Source organism: Poecilia reticulata, chromosome 20, assembly GCF_904066995.2.
Source record: "Poecilia reticulata chromosome 20, P_reticulata-male-v2, whole genome shotgun sequence".
NCBI classification, from domain to species: Eukaryota; Metazoa; Chordata; class Actinopteri; order Cyprinodontiformes; family Poeciliidae; genus Poecilia; species Poecilia reticulata.
Genome location: NC_088849.1, coordinates 14,112,745 through 14,135,252, shown reverse-complemented (window position 1 = coordinate 14,135,252; position 22,508 = coordinate 14,112,745). Strand labels below are relative to the sequence as shown.

The window sequence follows — 22,508 nt, the reverse complement described above, 5'->3', positions numbered from 1 at the left end:
TGTCTGATGTATTCATTCCTCACACTGTTTATGCAGTATCGTACGTGCTAGATGAAAACGTTTAGAATTATTTGCAGCCGTGTTATGCTGGGTAATGTTATGCTTTATTTGGGAGTAGTGAGAGAAATTAAGAAATATATTTTGTGCGAGTAGGTGAGGCATATAGAGCAGTGGTTTCCAAACCTGCCCCTCAAGTCATACCTGCCTTGCACATTTCAGGTGTATTCTTACTTCCGAACACCTGACTTAAATCAGTGGCTGATTTAACAGACTAATGCAACAATTAGTGGCAGAAAAGAGGTTGTGCGGTCATTTGAATCAGGTGTGCTGGAACAGAGAAACATCTAAATCATGCATGACAGGGATACTTGAGAACCGGATTTGGGAACCACTGCATTAAAGCATTACATAGAGACAGCAACAGTAAACAACACAGGACTACATTCATTTCCATCCTGACTTATCCAATATTTCCTTCCTTCCTTCCGTCTTTCAGAAAGCAAATATTGCAATTGAGGACTTGATCTTGATATGAGCAATTACAGTCACACACATCGTTTTACATGTTAAAATGTCAACTACACCTATGTATTAGTGGAAATTCACTGTGCAAATCAGAAAAGTTCATGCTGTGTAGGTCTCTCCTATTTGCGGTTGGCCTCGATGGCCTTAATCAGCGGCACCCAGCGTGATGTGCTGCGGCCCCTTGCTTTGCCATGACCCAAGCTGGGCCACATGCTGCCTTTGACTGCCACGGGACCGTCGGACTCCTCGGCCTCAGAGGAGATTTCCATCTTCTGGATGATGAGCTTGAGGAGGCAGTGCTGCTTCTCCAACATGCCTGACATTTCCTTCATCCTGCCAAAAACGACAAAGCAAATGAAAACGGAAAACTGTCGATGGCAACAACTGTCCGGGTGGGGATCTGTGTGGCAAGGCTTTAAAAAATGTATGTCTCCGTCCGATCTGACTGAGATTGAGGCATTTTGAGAATAAGATTAAGAATGTGGCAAAATTTCAGCAGTGAGTAGTGCAACGTTTGATATAACTAAAGACTTGCGGGTGTGGCAAAAGGAGGATGTATAAAGAATTACCAGGCATGCATGCGATACATTTCAGAATAAAAGAATAAAACACGGACATATTTTTCCCTGAACTCCAAAACTATGCATTACTTAGGGATTTTGTTAAAAAAAAAAAAATACCATGAAAATACAATAAAGATTAGGGGAAAAAGGGGAAAACCTATAAATACGTTCACAAGGCACTGAGTGTATCTTTTTACATTAGATACTACAATTATTCACCACTAGGGGACGCTCAGACGTAACAAAATTAAGTGTGTTTTGCCTTATAGCATTACCACCTTTCAGCACTATACTATATTTTGCAATAGATTACTGTGTCCTGTATTTATGATGATTATTTCAAACTTCCTTTGACATCCCCAAGTCGAGGTAATCCATGCTTTTAAGCTTTTAGGCAATTAAAGAAATGAATTACTCGTGATCAGCTACTTGTAGGTGTCTCACCTGGCCTTCTGCTTTTTGAGCTCATTCTCCACCAACGTGCAGCTCTGCGATTTGGACTGCAGACGAGTCCAGACTTCGCTTCTTTCGTCCACACCAGAGATCATTAGTTTTAGGAAGTGCTGTGAGAAAGAGTGAATATTCATAAAAGGGGAAACTGACTTGGTTTTATTACAAACGTAGGCACGGCACACACCTTGGAGCACTTGCGATTGGGGTAGATGGTGACTGAGGGTTTGTCCACTCGCTTCATAAACCAGTAAGGGAGCTTGTCTTCGAGGGATGTGTGGAGATCAATCTTAGATCAGAGGGGAAACATAAACTCCACATTAGAAAACTAAACAAACGCAGTTAATCATTCTGAGATACATCTGCCATACTGATTGTTTTATAGCACTGCCTCATTGCCGAGTTTGTTTTGGGCATGGCAGAGCAGGATATTAATCGTTTACTTCGTAGTTTGCGTTGATAGCATACAATTCATCATCTCCCGCTTATTACTTGGACTTGATACCAAACTTATTAAAAAAAAAGGCCTCAACAACAATAAGTTGCTACATCAACTGTGCACTTGATTTACAATCCTGGTGGCTTTAATGCACAGTCATGACAGTCCAAAACCAGAGTAAGTTGTAAAAGCTGCAACACATAAAACACAGTCAGGAGGGTCCATCTCCAAACTTACCTGCATCGCTATTCGTTTCAGGGAAGCGTTTCTTTGAACTTCAGCGATGTCTCCAACTGCTAAACCAATCTGCAAGGCAGAGCCATCAACGGATCGTCAAACGGTGTGTAAATGTATAACGTACTGTACGTTTTGTCAAATTGGTGAAAAAGATTTACAAGATGCATATTCCAAAAAAGACAATACAACGCATATAAATGGGACATATTCTGAAAAAGAGGAAAGGTTTGTTAAAGTTAAAGTAAGCACGGAGTTGTGGGTCACAAACAGTGGGAAATCTACAGACATTACATGAAAGACAGAAGTCATTGTCAAAAACATTTTGGCCATAACTGCCACAAAAAAACAAAACAGTGATCACGAATGCTTTATTTACGTAATAAAACCCCATCTATTATATAAATACTGTATTTATGTCATAGCTGGGGTTGCATCTGTCCTTCACTGTTAAATAGTTAGCTTGTAAGCAATTTTATATGCATCAGTAAGAAAGATTTACTTCTTGCAAGGAGGCTTTTGATGAGGCTGTTATGGCTCACTGCCCAGGGCAGTATTATCTGTGGGATGAACAAGTGCAAATGCCTCAGCTATGATTATCAGGAAAGTTTTAGTCACCATGCTCCTTGTTAAAATGTATTTTATAAGCTTTCTACAATTCCTTAACCAGTTTCAGAAGCACTACAAGTAAAACTTTCTACCAGGCTACACTTCTAAAAAAAAATGTATATCCATTCTACTTAAATTTAAACAAATTATTGCTACTTCAGTAATTTTTTATATTACTTAGGATAAATAGTAATAACAAGTTAGGATCCAGTTAGTTTAGTTAAGTATGCACATATTAAAAACTGTTTGCAATTTAATAAATGTATTCAGTTGTCTCAAAGCTCTTAAACCTATAAAATGTCCCCTAGAAAATGTAGAATAAAATGCACATCGTAAAGAATGTATTCAAATTATTGGACTAATTTTATATCTTAAAACCGTTTGATAACTTATGTTTTGAAGCACATTTTGGGCATATGAAATAACCAACATTTCCCAGGTGCAATAAAAAACTAAATAAAGCTAGTATGCTTACCATTAGGTTCACCAAGAGGATTGGCATGAGCAGAACAAAGTTTACGAAAATGGCATACGTCAAGAAACCAAATGGAAGCTCGTTGTTCAAGTAAGCATCCAGGAAGTTGTTCTGGTAGTTCAACTCTCCGACCATCATCACAAAGGTTTGAATCACAGAGAGCGGCACACTGTTAAACTCTTTCTGTTGACAGAGCAAAGTGACAATGTGTATATGTAGATCGTAACACATAAACCACAAAATTATGTCATAACACACACAGAATATGTACTATATATATATAAATATATATATACATGTATGCACTTGCTAAGGTTTATTTGTGTTTGTGTTCTCACTTACCTGGTTGAGCATCAGAGCATGGAACGCCAAGCTGAACGCCAGCATCAGATACACAAACAGCATCACGATACGGAGCAACGTCCTCATGATCTCCCCAAACATCACGACATAAATGCCAACACCCTCAAACCTAAAGCACGGGAAAATTGTCCAACTTCAACAACACTAGAAAGGCGTGATGGTAAAATACACTCAGTGCTACAGTCGGAGTCAACGTGCCTCTGGAGATAAAGCAGAAACCCAATCCAGGAGTTCAAAATGGCCACTGCGCCTGCTTGCCAGTGCCAAGAACCTTCCGCGTTGACCATGAGGGGAACGACGAACAAAAGAGAGCTGATAGCCGACATCCAGTCGATCTGGTTTGACCCGTCCCTGAAGTAACTCCAGCGCTTTGGGGTAGCGATGGATTATGGTGAATAAAGATGTTTTGTGTGTGTGTGTGTGTGTTAGAAACATGCAAAGCAAACAGTAAAGGTGATATTTACTGTTTTAGTTCACATTCATCTATCAAAACTGCTGCTAGGGTTAGTAGAGAAATATGTTTATAGAATCATTTTCTTTAATAGTTTAATGATATATGAGTAACAGTGTAACTCCAACCTGCTGTGATATCTGGACCACTTCTTTTCCAATAGAATAGACGTTAGTGATCAAGACCATCACCATGCAGAAGGACAAAAACATACTTTGCTAGGAAAAAAAAAGAAGATTGAAACAAGTGGAGTTAGATCATTACACATTTATTATTTAAATAGCTTACCTCTGTGAATGAAGTGGGAACCATGACGATGTCGAGTTCACCTGTCTCGGTAGTGTTTACAGAGGGTCGAAGGGTCACTATCAGGTTTGTTAAGGGCAGCAGCCCTAACAGGTACAGAAACATGTTGAGCACATGAGCCTTGCTCCCGTAGGCAACCCTGTGGAGAATGAAAAAAAACAAAAACATTTTGAAATTAAATATGACAAAAGCACTACTTACATTTTGAGAAGTGAAATAAAGTTCAGTCCCTAAACTGTTTGATACACACCACTTCATTCCCAGATACTTTTTGCAGACTGGGTGGTTGAGGAGCTCGATGCGGTTATATTGCACCATCGCCTGCAGAAATTGTGAATAGAAGTTTTTTTTAATAACATAGAAAAGATTTAAATTGCTGTTCTCAGTAAGTACGGCTGTGGTCAGGTTACATTTATTTAACCATTCTTCCTCAGCAGCAAAATGATGATACAACATGCGACTTAAGAGATTTTTAAGACCAAGAACCAGGTGCAGAAGTTTCTACATTTTTACCAGTCGACACGTATTTAGCCAAATTTCTTATGACGTATGGGTTATGGGTTCTAACGTTTCTTGATGACAACTTGACACATGACTTCAATCATGATCACTCACGTAGTAGTGATTGAAGAAACTTACATTGACTGCGGCTAGTGGCTTAGGAGCGTAGCCCTGCTCAATCAGCTTCTGCGAAATGGGAGTCTGCAGCCATCTGAAATCATATTCAATCTACACCACATACAGAAAACTTGTTTTTTTTGTTTGTTCTTTTACTTTTTCAATAATGATGTTCGGGCTGATGTGTTCATAGTGCATGTTGCAGATAAATTACATGGTACTCAGGGCTGTTGTGATCGTCATCAGACTCCCTCACGCAGCGGTCAAGCAGATGCTGTAGGAACGAGTCACAGTGACAGAACTTTAAATTTGATCTCCAATCTTAGTCACAACAAGTCACGTAGCAGAAAGTGGCATAAAGAAATTATTTATGATTCATGATGAAAGTTTTTTTTTTTTTTTTTGTAAAACCTTGCAGCTCTCAGGCAGAAATTCAATCATGTCAAGAATGGGGCATCGTTGGGTGGAACCGGGAACAAACAGTTGCAAAGCCTCCTCAATCCTGCAAGAGTTAAAGCTTAGTTGAGTCTTAATGTTTCTATATTTAGAACATAAGATCACGAATTTGAACAAGACTACCTATTTCTTTAAGATCAAGCCTTTTTATTTATTTATTTTTGATGACTTGCCTTTCGCTGTCAATCACAGCGTTGACCACTTCTTTTTTCCCGTTCTGCAGCGCTTCGTGAAGAAAGGAAGTGTCATTCTTGTTCAACACAATCTCAGCCCCTCTAACCAGCATCATTCTGACTGCAGCCACATGTCCAGATCTCGCAGCGATATGGAGTGCAGTGTTCTGGCATGTCAGTGTGACAACAAAATGATTACATGCTTGATAACAGAGCTAACTGTACAGCCTGGTAAAACTGTTGTCAAAGAAAAGGCAGATTTCTTTCTAAAAAAAATGTTAAAAAACACATGTTTATACCCCATCCTCATCGGTTTTATCCAACAACTTGGGATTCGCAGAGAGCAGTATATCCATAGTTTGTGTGTATCCTTCAGAGGCGGCATGGTGTAGACAACTCCAGCCTTTGTAATCACTGAAAAACAAATGTTCACGGGTTTGTATGCCATACATTACTTGCTTAATGTATCGTCTTGGCTTAAAATATCAGTATCGACACGATCGCGTGTTTTTAGTTTTTACAAAAGCTATGCATGCTGTCTGTAAACGCAACAATCCAGCATTTGGGTCGAACCTGTGAAAGAGAGCTCCTTTGCGCAGCAACAGCTGAACCACCTTGGCGTGCCCACCCTTCGAAGCCAAGTGGAGCGGCGTCAGGCCTCGCTCATCACCTTCGTTTAGCAGACGAGAGTCTGTGATGGACTCCAGCAACCTGTGGCAGGTGTTGATGCGCCCGAATCTTAAAGAAATAAGTAGGAGAATCAGAGGCATTGCGCTGCGGAAACACTAATATGCCGTAACACGTATGGTGACTGTCTGACATTATGATGTAAAGCAGTGTTTTTCAACCATTTTTGAGTCAAGGTACACTGTTTTAATTTAAAAAATCCCGAGGCACACCACCAACCAAAAATGGAAACAAAGATATTCTGTAGCCGCCTATATATAGTCATTCTTATCAGTCTCTCGAATAGGAATCAAATAAACACAAAAATGTATTATCACATTTTACATTTCTTATTTCAAATTGCACTTAACATGTCCACTTCAAAAATACACCTGAACAGCCACAACACTGGTGTGAAATTTAAAGAAGTTGTAGAAAACGTCAAAGTGTTTTACAAACTAATCCACAAGCATCTTATAGCCATAATACAGAAAATAATTCTTATTCTGAAAGAAGCAATAATATTTGGGAAACATTTCACTTCATATTCACTGTTACAATATGAAGAGTTGCATGTACAAAATGTCAATATCTGTATATTTTACCCACCTGGTGTGAAACCTGTGCATGTTTGGATGAAAACAGTTGAATTCGTGGCAGAAATTGAAGATTTCTGTCTCTCTCTGTTTTTAGTTTTTATAGTAACCAGGCTTCAGAAGCTCACTTCACACAGATATGTTGTGGGAAATGGACCCATGTTCTTTCCAACTACTGCTGAGCTTCACTGTCTTTTCCATCACTGTCGTCACAGTCTTGCTAGATTCAATGCTCTCACCGCTACCTGTAACATTCATGCATTACTAATTCTCGTTTTAATGTAAAATGCTCTGTACCTACTGCCATCTAGTGGTAAGAAAATTACATGATTACGCCGCTAGTCACTGCTACAGCAGACACTCGAAGATGACATTATTTGCAGACAATTCATTTTCAAAAAATATTTTAAAACCAATTACCGTATTTTTTGGACTATATAGCGCACCATACTAGCACCCTCAATTAAAAAAATTAAAATAAAAACTGGAAGCTGCTCTCGGTTTTCCATCAGGACCCAGCAGAGGGCGGCGTCCTAATAAATCTGCTGCATATATTAAGGACGAGGACGCAGCACTCCGTCTCCAAAGCCGAACCATGGTTTCGTTCACATCGAGCTTAAGTGCAGCGGCTCTATTTCCCTCCTGTAGTGCCAGATCGACAACCCTCAACTTAAAAGCTGCATGATATGAGTTTGAAAACATTTCTCCGTCGTGCCTGCTGCTAGCATGTGCTTATTGTAAATGAAAATTAGCCGTTCTTCTTTGATTTACAATTTTGACTTCTAATGATTCACTTCCTGCTAGAGAGCCCCCTGGTGGTTGAAGAAAAATACACAGAAAAGCCACAGCGGGATACAATCCGCATGGTTCAAAGTTTAGGAAAAAAGTAGCAGCTTATAGTCCGGAAAATACGGTACCGTAGTGAAATTGAATAATTTCCACGGCACACCTGACGATCACTCACGGCACACTAGTGTGCCGCGGAACAGTGGTTGAAAAACACTGATGTAAAGCACAATGAAGAGTAAAACATCTAATTTTAAACAAAGCTTATGCTAAATTAGGAGCACCATCAAAATATTTTAACTTGGATTAAAATTCACAAAGAATTATTTTCTTAAGGAATGTGTTCCAAAATCAACATTTTTATTTCAAACTTTACTATGTAACTACATTCACAGTTGAGTACATGCACCAAAATAGCCCTAACTGATTATCCCATCTATTGTTTTACATCTTAGACAGAAGGTGCCTATTCAAAGTGCCACACGCCCTCAATAAAAAGCTACCCATTGGCGTAGCTTTGGTGTCAAGTAAAAAAAAAAAATCAAGTTTAAACATGGTGTACCTAGGCTTGTCGCGATAAATGATAAATCAATTAATCGGACGATAAACCTATCGACCTCATTTTAATTATCGTCTTTATCGTCTCTTCCGGCCTTTTTTCAACCTCTTGACACTGAATGAAAAAAGGCTCAGCTCCGGTGCTCTCTACTGACCCTCCCTTCCTCATTTCCTTAGTCTAATGTCCAGCGCACATTACAAGAGTTGTTGGCCGACTGTCGACCCATTTTCAAACCCTGACAGACCACACCTTAGCCGACAGAAATCCTAGGTATAAGGGTTCGATCGGGTTCGTCGTGCCGTGTGGTGTCCAGCCACATGGGCACAAAATAATGGCTGCAAGTCCAGTTAACTAATTTTAAAATTAGGCATTAATCAATGTTTTACTAGAATCTACCTGTAATGCATGTGGCTAGAGTCAGCGTAAAGTCCTGGCTGAATGAAAATCATTATAACCTATTTATGTCACGTTAACGAAGAACAGCTGAAAACTTAACGGGTTTATCAACTGGGGTAGCAATTTGGCTCAAACTCCTCCCCTTGTCATTTCTATATTCTTTGCATAAAATGTTGAATAAACATTAATGATACCACAAATCATCTTCCATGTCCGCTGGACTTCAGGTTGCGCCGTTTCAGCTGTTTGGGATTCCCCTCCTAATTTCCCCTCAGAAAGCACGGAGGAGAATCCGCGCTTTCTGATTGGCTACCTGTCACATTCAACGAGCAGCGATAAGCTCCCATACGGGGAAAACCCCTGATTTAGATCGGAGCGGCCACGACGATCTACCGTAACGCACCACACTGCAGGATGATCGGTTAGATGGTCAACGATCTAAGATTGTCATAAGGGGAAAATAGGGGCAAAAAATGGTGCAGTGTGAACTACTGCATTAGGTAGTCGGATGTGCCCGTTTTCTCTATTTAAATCCAGTGATTACTGAAGGGCAATATAGTATACAGACTTCATAATCTGCACTCTTTTGGTTGAATGCAGTATTTATTTCCACTCTGGCTTTATGTTGTTTAGCTTTTATTCAAGCACGTTTTTTGTTAATGGAGACTGAGAATCCATTTTGTTTGTTTTTGGTTGTTTTGTTTATTTAGTTTATCAGTTCCAGTGTTACGTGTTCTTTTGAAAATAAAGTGCATCTATCAGGAAATCGCATGTATTATTAATCATCTCTATTAAATCAGTGTCAAAAGGTCTTGAAACAATATTATCGTTTATCGCAATAATTTTTTAGACAATTAATCGTCCAGCAAAATGTGTTATCGTGACAGGCCTAGGTGTACCTAACATGTTTATGTGAAAAAGTGAGACGATCATATGGATATGATTTTAATTATCCCCCAAAGCACCCCGGCATTCTTCAAACAAGACTTCAACCAGTAGTCAAAATACTACAGTGAAAGTCGGAGCCAGCCATCCTTAAAGCTCTGAAAATTGCTCTTCTGTGTTGTTAATAAATATTCTTCTGTGCTTCTGAAATTTGTAAGAAGGTCAGCAGGACTTTGCATCAGCACAATAAATTGAGCAGCGTTTAAAAATGGGATTTCACAAAGATTTATAGGATGACATCATAACGTGGTTTTCTTTTGCCCCCTCGAGTTCTAATTAAGCAGGTGTGAGTGATTGAAAAATCAATGCGAATAAATGCCTCATGTTCATTCTTTCACAACATTTATTGCATTTATTCTCATTTCTAGGTAATTGAATTCTGTTCTTGTGACAGCACCTTCAGGTTTGTGAAGAATCATTGTGTGTTGCTGCAATTAATCTTTGCAAAAAGGTTATGATTTAAAAAAACAAAATAACTCACTGGATTAAAAGATCTGGTGACATTTTTAGTTGAGTTGAAACATGAATTTATTACCTGTCTAGCTTTTGTTAAATTGTAGAGACCTAGTAGAAATCTCTGTTTTATCACTTAAAGTCATAGTTGAATGGATCTTCAATAACACAATCACTTTCATAATGGACTCGATTCACAATTGTAAAGGTCTGAGCCACTATCGGCTTCTGTAGAAACTCAAGGCAACAGGATACATTTAAAGAAAAGAAACTAACCGACTTTTGAATCAAACTCCAGTTAAGTCTGTGTTTTTCTTACTGTGCAGCAAAGTGAAGAGCAGACTTCTTGTCTTTGGACTTGCATGCAAGGCCAACTTGCCCTGAGAGGCCCAGCATGTTCTTCACTGAGTCATGGATACCCAGTCTGCAGGCGTAGTGCAGTGGCGTGCAGCCCTCGTTATCTTCGCAGTTCAGCAAAGCTTTCACGCTGTTATGCTAAAGTCGGAGACATCATAGACATGTTGGACTATTAACGCTCAAGTCCTATTCAAAAAGTATGTTGGCAATGGAAATGAAAGTGCTTTAAAACAAAGGTTGTGCTGAAATTGGCTGCAGCATTTCAGACTATACTGAATTAGAATTTTCTGCTTTTCAGTTATTTGGGGAATTTTTTTTTATTTTTTATTTTTTTTACAAATTCTGCCACAATACTTACTGAAATTCTAAAAGGTAAACACAATAAACATCCATCCGTCCTTTCTTGAAATTCCCTTGTTATCAGAGCAAGCTTTTCAAGGAAGGCTGAGACATATTATCATTTGTGAGTCAATTTGTTTGAGATCAGATGCATCAAACTTCTCATATTATTTTAAATTCCTGTTTCATATTGTAATAAACGTTCATTGTGAAATCAGTGAAAAAATACTGCTCATTCAATAAAATTTACAACATTAGAAATAATGTTTTGCTTTAGGGCTCAATACACATTGATTACAGACAGTGCCTTAATTAGATTCCAATATGTTGATGTCTTCCTACGCTGTGATTGTTTTTTTGTTTTTTTTGGAGCAACCATTTTTGGGTACCTGTAGCACTTCTTCTGGGAGGTTTTTCAGACCCTTAGGCTGCAGGATGGCCAGGTGAAGAAAGTTACAGCCACATTTGTCTTTCATATTCACATTGGCCCCTTAAAAGATATGAGCATATACTTGCAACCTATTCCAAGTCAACATTATCGGAAATCTTAAGTGCTTCTTGTAGATGTGAGCAGCATTTTATTTTACCTTTGGACAGCAGCAGAGCTACGGTTTTCCATGCTCCACAGCTGGTTGCCAACAACAAAGGGGTGTTTCCTTTACAGTCGGTGCTGTTCAGGTCAGAACCCTGGGAAGTGAGAACACAAAAGAATTAAGGTTTCTGACTCATTTTCACGGCAATTACTTCTGAAGACCTTTCAATAGAAACGTGGATACGAATGAATATGTCAAATATAATATATAATATAATCAAACAACGTTACAGTTATAACTCTTCTGCCTTTCAAAGATTAATCATTTGTAACTGTATCTATTCCTAGAGCTCACTTTGAATCAGTTCTAGATATGTTTGCTCTGCCCCAGATGCAGATAGAGGGTAGATAGAGTTGCATTTAGCAGGCCCTCTCTTTCCAAAAATCTTTTGTTTCATAGTAACACAAGGGGAAGGATTAGATTACAAGCAAATCAACTCGTACAGTGCAATGTTTATCTCGAGGCAGGCTTGCATTTTTCCTAAAACATGCAGCTTTATTTGATGGAATCCTTCCCATTGCTGTGGTGTGAAGGGACATTAGCAGCACATTTCGATACAGTGTGGAGAGGTCAGCTGGTCACACGAAAGGGCTTTGTCTTAAAGATATAAATCGAGTTGTAGTTCAAAAATCGCTGGATTACCCTTGCTTCCAGACTACACTAAACATATTGTTCAAAGAAAAAAATAGAACAGAAAAGCTGATATTGCACAAACAAGAATAAATCATAAACATTTGGAAGAGAATAAAGTATTTCAAGTCACACACACAGACACACACACACATGTTTGTGTGGCTATATTTGTGTGAACTTTCCATTGACTTCCATTCATTTCTACAGCCTAAACCCTACCTTTACCCTTTTCCTAACCCTAACCATCACATACCTAACCCTAACCAAAACTCAATTCACATCTTAGTCCTAACTCTGACCCCTGACCCAAAAACAGGGTTTCCCCTTGTGTTGACCAGGCTTCGGTCCCCACAAGGAGCAATTGGTCCCCACAACATAGTATGTGTCAGGAAAATCGTCCCCACAAGGTATTACATACAAACGCACACACACCTACACACACACACCAGGAGGCAGTGCACCTTGGATGTCGCTGCCGCCGTTGTGTTTCATAGTGGAAATGGTGTATTCAGTGTGACGTTAGTTTTAAAATATGGCAAACAGTCACTTCGCTATTGTGAGTGTCAATTTTATCCAATGATTTTGCACTTTAATATCTGAGCTACCAAGCAGAGACTGACCTCGTCTCATATTGGTCAGACGAGGTCAAATAAAATGTATATTTTTAGAGCTAAATGGGCTCAGGTTGATTTCCTGTCCATGTGTTTTACGACAAAATGAGCTTACGTTAATAAACTCGGGTGTTTTCACTCTCCTAGCAATTAACTTCTAATAAAAGAGTGTACATGTGCAACAGATGGTGGACAAGTGTTGCTCAGCAGCACCTTGAACTCAGCCCTGTAGTGACTTTAGAGTGAACATAATTGCTCAATAACAAACATGAGGAAGCACACAATGTAAGTGATTAAATTGATGAAATAATTAACTTGTAATTTGGCTCGACTGTTCTCAGCAGTGACACCAAATTAAAAGTCAAAGTGCAGCAACAGCTTATAAAGAGAAGAGAGGTTAATCACATGATTCCTCATCTGAGTTCAGAATGTGTCCATAGCTGTTGTGTGGTGCTTTATTTACCAAAGAAATCAGGTGCTCCGCCAGCTCCGCGTGGTCAAATATTGTAGCCCTGGAAAAGCAAACGCAGTTGCTGTAAACCAACAAACACAGCTGCAAGAGCTGGCAACCTTAGTCATGGTGGCCAGTGTTGAATAAGAGTGCTCTAACTCAGATTGTGACATAACTAGATTTCCCTTTGTCATCTCGCCTTTTATCTCCTGGAACGCAGTTGTGCCCTCAGATGACGCACAACTGCCTTGCAGTTTAGTTGGATTCTGCATGTGCAGCGGCTAAAGTAGATGATTTTTTATTTTTATTTTTTTACAACTGTGTGACTGATGGAAAAATACTTGTTAATCCCCATTTCTATAAACTCTGAATCTGAGGACAGCAGGGAACATAGATGCTGAAGTAGGGTCACAAATTAGACACCAAACCTACAATGAAGACCTTTGACATACATACTGTAGATAGATAGATAGATAGATAGATAGATAGATAGATAGATAGATAGATAGATAGATAGATAGATAGATAGATAGATAGATAGATAGATAGATAGATAGATAGATAGATAGATAGATAGATAGATAGATTATAGCAGCCCATGTGTTCAATATCAATAACGTTTTCCTCAAATCTAATTAACAATAAACACTCCAGTGAAATAGATCAAGCATCTGAGGAGAGCACAGCGAAGGCGAACTGTTGACATTAATTCTGGCTGGGATGACAGGACAACACCCACCTGTGCAGAGGGGTCTGGCAAGCCCCATCAGTCAGGTTGATAACATCTTCCACTTGGTCCACAGTGGACAGCATCAGCTTCACTACCTCTATAGCACCCTGAGTGCAGGCCAAATGAAGAGGCGTGCAGCGATCATTCTAAACCACAAAATATCACCGCGTTACCGCACGCAGAATTAGGAATGAACAATGCATTAATGTAACATGAATCTGCAGGAATAAGAAGTCAAACAAACATTTCTTGCGCATACTTTATGGCTCCCTAATGCATGTCCTGTATGTACTGGCTGACTTTAGTGCAAGCCTTTCATGAGATAACTAGGACTGACAGAAAAGGGGGTGCTGATTGCCCAACTCAGCTCCATAGTGTAAGTGGAGGTAATTTGTATCAATTTAGCCAACTGAAGCTATTACTATGCCCTCTATCGCTGCCATGGCTCTGGGCACTAAACCTGAACTAGACATAACAAGCACTCCCGAATAAGAGGGATGAGTCTGACTTGTCCTAGCGTAATTGCCAGTAAAATAATGTACAGGTGTAGGCAAATTGTCTGTAGATTAAAAAACTAAGCAAAACAAATGCAAATCTAACAAAGCATGCAATTGACAGATGGAAGACGAATTGGACTGTTTGTGATGCGTTTATGAAAATGTCTTCCTCGTATATATGAAAAACTGTGGCGACAAGCAAATGAACATCTGCGTTTTGATTGATGGTTTACACGCTTTGTGGAAAGTGTAACTTTATGCAGACCATTCTTGACATTTCAAAACTATCTGTTGGTCACCGACCTGTTGCTGGTCTATTTTGGCCCCACTGGCGATGCAGAGACGGATGGTATCGAAATTCCCCCCACGCACAGCCAGATGGAGAGGGCTGCTCTTGGACTTGTCTAGGTAGTTGATGTGGGACACTGCATTGTGGCCGTGCTCTTCTCCTGCCAATGAATTTAATCAAGAGTTGCTTTGTACTGAGGGTTGAGGGTATACTGCGAACATACTGGCAATTCCCATTCAGCTTGTCTGTTTTTTTACTTCGTTTTGTTTTCATGTTAGTACTTTTGAGGGTGGAAGTAATGGGTAATTTTGTTCATCCAAATGAATTGTCTTGTATAATCCAAACAATCCAAACTGTTAACACAAAAACTACTAGAAATCTCATAAATATTTTGTACTGGAAGTAAACTTCGTCCAATAAACTCATATTTGGCAAACAATCTTCCCGCAAGCACTGAGTCACTCTGAGGGACTGAATATACGAAGCATTTTTCCTGAAAATGTCTCTGGAGGCTCCCGTGGCAAGGTGAGCTCTTGCTATCTATCAACCTAATTTGCCATTTGGCCTTGCAAGAAACGTTTGTTACTGTCAGCACTTCTGGATTTTGTCGACATGTGTTATTTAATTCTCGTACCAGCCTTCAGAATGACTTCCATGGCTTTCTTCGCTCCCGCGAAGGCAGCTGCATGCATGGCAAAATGGCCTAGCTTGTTCTGGGTGCAGAGCATGGCCCCGTACTTTAGCTTTAAAAAGGACAAAAAGAGACCGTGTTTTGTTGGAGACAGATCTGTCATGGTGTTCCAATAAGGCACAGTTCTGTTGACATACTATACTGGTCGTTAATGGAAAACGGAACATACCAGTATGTTCAAAGCTTCACAGTTGTTGAGAGAGCAGGCCAGTATTAGTGGGGTGTTATCAAGGTCTCCTTGCAGGTTGCAGTTTGTCACACCGTAGGACAAAAGCACCTAAAAGGGGCAGGGATTAAAAAACAAACAAAAAACAGAGCGTCATGCAATCTTAGATATTATTTTGTGTCCTACCAATACACCTATGTCCTTCATTATGCACTATGCTGTGTCAGGTTGTGGAGAAGAGCCAAAGACTGCATTGACCAACACCTGCGTATTTCTTATCGGAATATATAGAAAGATTAAAGTAGCTAGGCTTTTTAAAATGTATGAGAAAATGTGATATATGTTAATAAATGTACTCTTTTATTTTGACTTAAAATCAATAAAATGTTACATTGCTAAGTTTAGGACCCAAGAAAGTTGATTTGGCCATTTAGCGATATGAAATGGCCAGTACTCATACCTCTTATATTTCTTCACAGTCCATCACATTTTAACCACAGACCTTGATTAGTTTTACTGCGATATTATGTGGTAGATCAACACAAAGCAATGTATATGTAGAAAGTACTTATACGTAATTAGATAGTAAGTAGAAAGTACAAAACTTATTTTTATATATAAAAAAATGATAAATAGCATAGGTCATATTAAATCCTTTACACCTAATTCCTTGGACAAAAATTTTGCTAAGTGGACTGAAAAGGGGCTCACATTTCTTCATCAATTGATCGACAGAAACAACCTCTTATCGTTTGAAGAATTAAGTAGGAAATTCCTTCTCCAGAAAAGTGATTTATTTCGATATTTACAGTTGCGCTCTTTTTTGTTTGCACACAAAGACTGGGAAAGAGTACTAAATCCCACACCAATAGAAAATCTTATAGTCCATTTCCAGAAAGGGGGAGAGGACAAAAAATTGATAGCCAAATTATATAGGGTATTTTTGTCGATGAACATTAACAAACCCTCCTGGACAAAACAAAGATGGGAGGCAGAGATGGCCAAAATAATTTCGGACAAAACATGGGAGGATATCTGCTCTGAGGCTCACCGAGTTACTAACTCAAATACATGGAGGGAATTTAAATGGAAAATTATTAGCAGATATTTCAGGACCCCTGATGTAGTTGCTAAAATGGATCCTAAGGTCCCAAGCTTGTGTTGGAGAAATTGTGGTTCAAGGATCCCCAACCACACACACGTTTTTTGGTCCTGCCCCAAACTCAAAAACTTTTGGGATGAGGTGTATAGAGCTATAAACCGTGTCTTTTCTGGGGTCATCCCAAGGGATGTTACTGTTGCCTTACTCGGTATTATTCCTGATGGTTTGCAAGGGCGGGCCAAAATGTATTTGTTAAATGTTCTTTTTACAGCAGCCCTGAAATGCATTACAATTAGGTGGATGCAATTGGAGCCGCCTTCTTACGACTTATGGGTTCAAAAAGTAAAGGAATTGCATACAATGGAAAAGATAACCTACTCACTCAGACTTCAAAAATCCAAGTATGACCTGCGCTGGGGACCTGCAAAGGCCCTGTTGATTTAGTTAAACCTAATGGATTTGTCTTTTGCCTTATGTCGTTTGGTTTTCTCTTCCAGAGTCCATTCTTATTTAAATGGTGTACAGTGATGAGTCTATAAACATGCTGTAGCTGTAAATTGTTATTCCAAGATGTTTATTGTATGGAAAACATCATATTGTCAACATTTGTATTATGTACCACTGAAGTATGATTGTACTTTGCTCTGCTGGAAAAAATAATTAAAAATCTAAGTTCAAAAAAAAAAAAAAAAAAATGATAAATAAAAATCTTAAAAATATGACTCATGTTTATTTTAGAGCATTTCCTACTCAGATAGAACCTAAATACAATTCTAAAGTGTAAAACCAGTTGTTTTCTGGGCTCTACTAATCAGTAAGTGAGATCCACTTGTTTATTCTACCACTATGTCCCTCACTGCAATGCTGTGTGCATTTTGGTTAAAAAAAAAAAAGTTTCTAACACTTGTTGAATAGTTGAAGGGTGACATGTAAATTAAAATAACAATGTACAAATTGAAATAAAATTAAAAACATGGGTTTTGATTTCCCAGCCACTGAAAATAAAATATGTGTGAGTTGTAAAATGAGAAATGTCAAGAATGTAAAAACAACAAAAAGTTTGACTGCGACATTAACTGTGCACTCCCAGCCTTCTCACCCCCAACAGGCTGTTGTGTCCGAGGCTGATCGCCAGGTGCAGGGGGGACAGGAGAGCATTGTTGAGGATGTTGGGGTTGGCTCCTAGGTCCATGAGGGCCCTGCAGCTCTCTGCTTTGTTCCTCTCCACGGCCCAGTGCAGAGGGACGCTGCCCTGGTCATCACAGCTGTTCAGCTCTGTGACACGACACGCAAACACAAGTGAAAACACAGACATTTATGCAAATGTTTATAAATCCTGATCTCTTTATGATGCACCGACAGTAGGAAAAAAAAAAGAAAAACATTTACTCAAAGTACCCAAAGACAGGATTATGATAATTCCTCTTGAGCAGGCAGCAGCGCACTATACAAATGAATCACGCTTACCTTGTGGATCTATGACAGAGGTGATAAATTGAATGAGGGAGACGTGGCCCCCTGCAGCAGCATGATGGAGGGGACTAGCTCCGCATTCATCTTTCTCACAGAGGACCTCCGGGCTCTTTCTCACCAGGTTCTCCAGAAGCGTCAGGTCCCCCTTCTCTGCCAACTGCACAGAAATATTGATTGTAATAATATAACATGATCATGATACTTATCCACACTGGGGGCACTTGGTTTGTGTATCAGGTGCTTTTTTTTTCATGATTAGCCCTAGGCTTTAATTTCTTAAAGCTGACTTTTTGGTGCAATCTGAGCTAAATACGTAGGTACTGATAGAGAAAAGAAGCTGTTTGTCTTTGAAAACATTCTTTCTTATTCATTGCTTATTTTTGGGGGGAATTTTAGCAATTTCAATGATTTTCTCACTTAGGGTTTGCAATGCAAACAAAGCAATAAATTAGTTGAAATTGATTGTTTGATCCAACAAGAAAAAATTGCTAATGTCTTCAACAAAAACCTCAAGGTTTCTCTAATGAGCGATTTGGTCAAGAAGAATGTTTGAAAGCATCAAACAGTTACACCGCTTGTTGATGATTGTAAAAAGTTGCACAACTTTTACTTGAGCCAGTAGACAGATTTGTGGCCCTGCATGGAATAGAAAAAACATCCTGCATAGTTGTCGACTGATGAACTATGAATCTACTTTTGCAAAAACAATGCTTCAAATAAATGATTAAAAGGACAAAAAAATAAAAATAGTTGGGCATCATCTGCAACCAAAATATTTGCGTTTCAAGAAAGTGCAATACTGGTTTGCAGTTCTTATTTCCCGTATTCTCAGTCGGTTCTAATTGCACAAATGAGAGCTTTCGAGGAGAAACACGAGTTTGTGCTTTAATGGATCTAAGAAGTGAAACACTCACGAAATACATCAAAAGTCTGTAACACCACGAACAAGAAAGAACTTTTTGTTCAAGCTGAGGAAAAAAAACAGCGCTAATTAATTATTTAAGTCCACATTTAATAATCACAGCAATCTAAATAATAGCCGAGAATCAACAGGATGAGGCATGCAACTAGGGCTTTTTACGGCAGAGAGATCAAACCATTTGTTTGCCCAGTTCTCTGTGTTAGAGAAGATTGTAGCCAATTTGAAAAAACATGGCAGATTTATAATCTATTCACTGAGGGAAAATCATGAGAAATAAGTGTTAGGGAATAGAAAAAGGACAAGGCTTTATTTAACAACTTATTTTTGTAGTCAATAAATCATAGAATATGATTAGCTCATATTTTTGAATTGATAAATGAAGATGAATGGTATGCTAAGATGTTACAATGTTTTTTTTTCTGATTTTATTACTGTATAAAATGACCTTTACAGATCCAAGTAATAACAAAAATATGTGATAAAAGAGAAGGGAGAAGGCTTATGTCTTGTAACCAAGCATTGACATTCATTATATTGTTGATAGATTTATGGATAAAGATGTTTATCCATCATTTTTATGTTTATCAAGTAAATCAAAACGTAAGTTTGCGAAACATCGACTTTGTCGACAATTATGAGCATCAGAATAGAGTCGTAGACCTTTAGTGTGAGTCAAGTCTCGAGTCTGTGTACCAAATCTTGAAGTAAAGTCTGATGCCTTTTTTGCGACTCATGTTTCAATGTATGGAATACAGGAGTTTAGAGTTTTTCGATGAAAAACTATCCTCACCTCGACTGCATTTAGACTTGCCAGGGCTGAATCTTCATCCTCTATGACGTACGTGTAACAACTGGTCTGGCGCGCCACATCTCTGCTGAAGTTCATCACTTAGCTGACGACACATGTATTGTCAATGGCGAGAGCAATGACATCTTTATATTTGCAACACTTGCGTATTTATAACATCCAAACATCCAGAATGCATGAAACTGAAAACCAAGTCAATACAGTAGTCTCTCGGTGAAGTGTTACGACAAAATGCAAAAACTTTACTAAACATGGCTACGAACAAAGATTTGGTCTTTGACGGGGCATTCAGATCATGTACTTAGCCAACCACTTGTGTTGCCAAAAGGGGAAAGTATATGACTTTGTCTTTACCTAGAAAGGCATTCAGATCCACTGAGTGTTTTGGAGGCTGAAGCCCTTCAGTTGTAGAAAACAACAATGTCCTTCACAGCTTGTTTGCAGCACGTTTGGGTCCGTCCCAGGTGGCTGACAGGGTGATCCTGAGTGAGCAAGATTGAAAGAGACCTTATAATGTGTTGCATAAAGCCCATCGGTCACATCGAAAGGTCAAATCATAAATTACTTCTTGCTATGTAAAATTTCACAAGAATCCTCTTGACATATTGCAGAAGCTTTGCTTTCAGAAACTGCTGCCGTTTCATGTGATAACACGGCCGCTAGAGTTTCGTCTCCGTCTGGCTGAAAAGTTACATCGTGGAAATGTTTTGTTTCTGCTGCCCGGCTGATTTAAAACCACATTTCTGCACAGTCAGTGACAGTTCACAGCAAACATTTAGGCAATCTAACATGGACCAGTGGCCCTGAACATTGACTCTAACAAGGACTTTTCTATTAAGGTTGGCAGAATGAGTCAGTTTAGATTAAAGTTTGATGGTTAACTGTAGGCTCAGCAAGCTGTGGTCACCAAAAGCCATCAGTTTTAATCACTTCTCTTTGGGAGTCCCTGCATTCTAATAAAATGTTGTTCTGGTCCAACGACGAGAAGCACTCACAGTAAAAGTGCTGTTTATGCATTAACAAAAATGATCATGTCTATTAAAATGGTTTCCTTTTGGGGTTTTTTTTACCTTGTAGCTGCACCTATTTGCTTATTTATTGTCAGAACGTCCTAAACAGTGATTTTGGATGTATTTTAGCATTGTACTGTATGTGATTTAACATTGCACTTAAGCATTACCACAACTCTAGCTGATTCTCCTATCGAACTATGTTTTCTAGCACATCCTCTGCAGCAGAGTCAACTCTGGAATAATCAACAAAACCTTCTGTACAATTTGATTTTCTCTAATATTGTAAATTTGATAAAGAGACCAGAAAATGTGATCGCGCCCATCATTTCCTAGCAGCTGCGGTAAATGTGTGCCATTGGGTTCAGGCAACTGAGCCTGTCACACATTTGCTTGAAGGAGCCAAGTGTCCAGGAAGTGCACTAATGGGCACTGGTTGAGCAATTTCTAAAGGAAAACACGAAAACAAATTGGCGATGTGGCTGCTTCTCGAAAACAAAGATTTCCCTGTAAAGTACCATGTTATGTCGTTAAGAACTAAAAGCCTTAAAAAGCCAAGTTTGCTGGTCCATATGCATTGGGACAAAACTACTTTTAAGATGTTCTTAAACAATTTATTATTATTTTCTGTTTTTTCTTTCTTCTTTTCTTTACATATTCATTTGGCATGTTCTATTTGGACCTTTTTTCTTTTAATGAATATGTAAGAATTAATTGCAAATCAAATATAAATAATACTACTTTACTACTCTAAAGCAACAACTAGGAGTCTTAAATAGATTAATAACTGACCAACAGTAGAGTGTCAAATGTAGAATGACATTACAAGGCATAAAACAATAGATATATTATCAGACAATCATAACATCTAATCATCTCAGTCCAAATTATCTAAATGATTTAAAAATATCAACCATAAAGGAATAAAAAAAATTATATAATCCTTAACAAAGAAAGGAGAGAAACTTTTCTGTACTCAGATTGCACACTTGTTAGATATAATTTATAACTATAGCACATTATTCTTAATCAAACTGCCGAGAAAATATAGATGTCGCCCATAAAAATTCATTTTTCTAAATACAAACAAAAATATTCAGCAACATCTCGAGTATCAGTAAAAATACATTCTAATCAAATACATTCGGTACACAATGAAAGACATCCTTGGAGACAGGAGGTACTTACTGCACGTGTGTGATGCTGCTGCTGGTCTCGTCAATCTGGCTGCTCTCTTCACCACCACAAAAAGGCTTAAATAGTGTGGGAAGCAAAGCATTTCCATGTGTCTCGACTAATGCAGGCAATATTCTGCCCCCGTGTGACCAAATCACTCACATGATGTTCTTATATCCATGGAGAGGTAACCTGATAGGGCATTTGACTGGCAGCAATGCAGTAAGACACCGAACGTGATACATTTTATGTTTTATAATTTGTTTTAATGAAGCTTTCTGAAAACTGGATACTGGCTTAGTCAAGAGTTTCCAGTATTTAACCAAATGACTTCAAGAAGTTTCATGTAAACTGGTTAGAAGTATTAAGTAAAGTTCCTAGGTTTAAAGGTAAAACAAATTTCACTATGGTTCAAATTTCAGTGACTATACTAACATTTTTAATAAATGAAAGAGAAAGCTCTTTTTTTTTTCTTGTATCGTTGTGGCACACACCTAAACACCATATTATTGTGATCTAGAAAAATTAAACAAACGTCATATCCTTTATTTATTAATTTATTTATTTCTCTCATTAAGATCCAAAATCTCATTTACA

General features: G+C 38.5%; 1 protein-coding gene across 1 annotated transcript; it reads right to left on the bottom strand.

Annotated features, from left to right (window-relative positions):
* Positions 1–82: 82 nt before the first annotated feature.
* Positions 83–22,254, bottom strand: trpa1b (transient receptor potential cation channel, subfamily A, member 1b). The gene is made up of 29 exons (XM_008396373.3): positions 21,924–22,254; positions 20,080–20,207; positions 19,708–19,810; positions 17,990–18,152; positions 17,622–17,797; positions 15,424–15,531; positions 15,198–15,306; positions 14,578–14,723; positions 13,787–13,923; positions 13,060–13,108; positions 11,347–11,446; positions 11,149–11,249; positions 10,383–10,558; positions 6,236–6,400; positions 5,962–6,076; positions 5,663–5,829; positions 5,445–5,535; positions 5,248–5,307; positions 5,055–5,144; positions 4,666–4,736; positions 4,398–4,554; positions 4,238–4,327; positions 3,857–4,026; positions 3,638–3,767; positions 3,296–3,478; positions 2,215–2,283; positions 1,726–1,827; positions 1,533–1,651; positions 83–858 (listed from the first exon to the last, which is right to left on the bottom strand). Exons 3-29 carry the CDS (start codon positions 19,801–19,803, stop codon positions 645–647), a joined length of 3,354 nt encoding a protein of 1,117 aa, XP_008394595.1. The 5' UTR covers positions 19,804–19,810; positions 20,080–20,207; positions 21,924–22,254; the 3' UTR covers positions 83–644.
* Between the last annotated feature and the right edge of the window lie 254 nt (positions 22,255–22,508).

Excerpts from the sequence above, each read along its gene's own strand:
- trpa1b (XM_008396373.3), bottom strand. The coding sequence starts at position 19,803 with ATGAACTTCAGCAGAGATGTGGCGCGCCAGACCAGTTGTTACACGTAC. Across the intron at positions 15,307-15,423 it reads GTGAAGCTTTGAACATACTG|CTAAAGTACGGGGCCATGCT; the intron begins GTATGTTCCGTT and ends TCCTTTTTAAAG. Across the intron at positions 6,401-10,382 it reads GCTCTTCACTTTGCTGCACA|ATTCGGGCGCATCAACACCT; the intron begins GTAAGAAAAACA and ends TATTTCTTTAAG.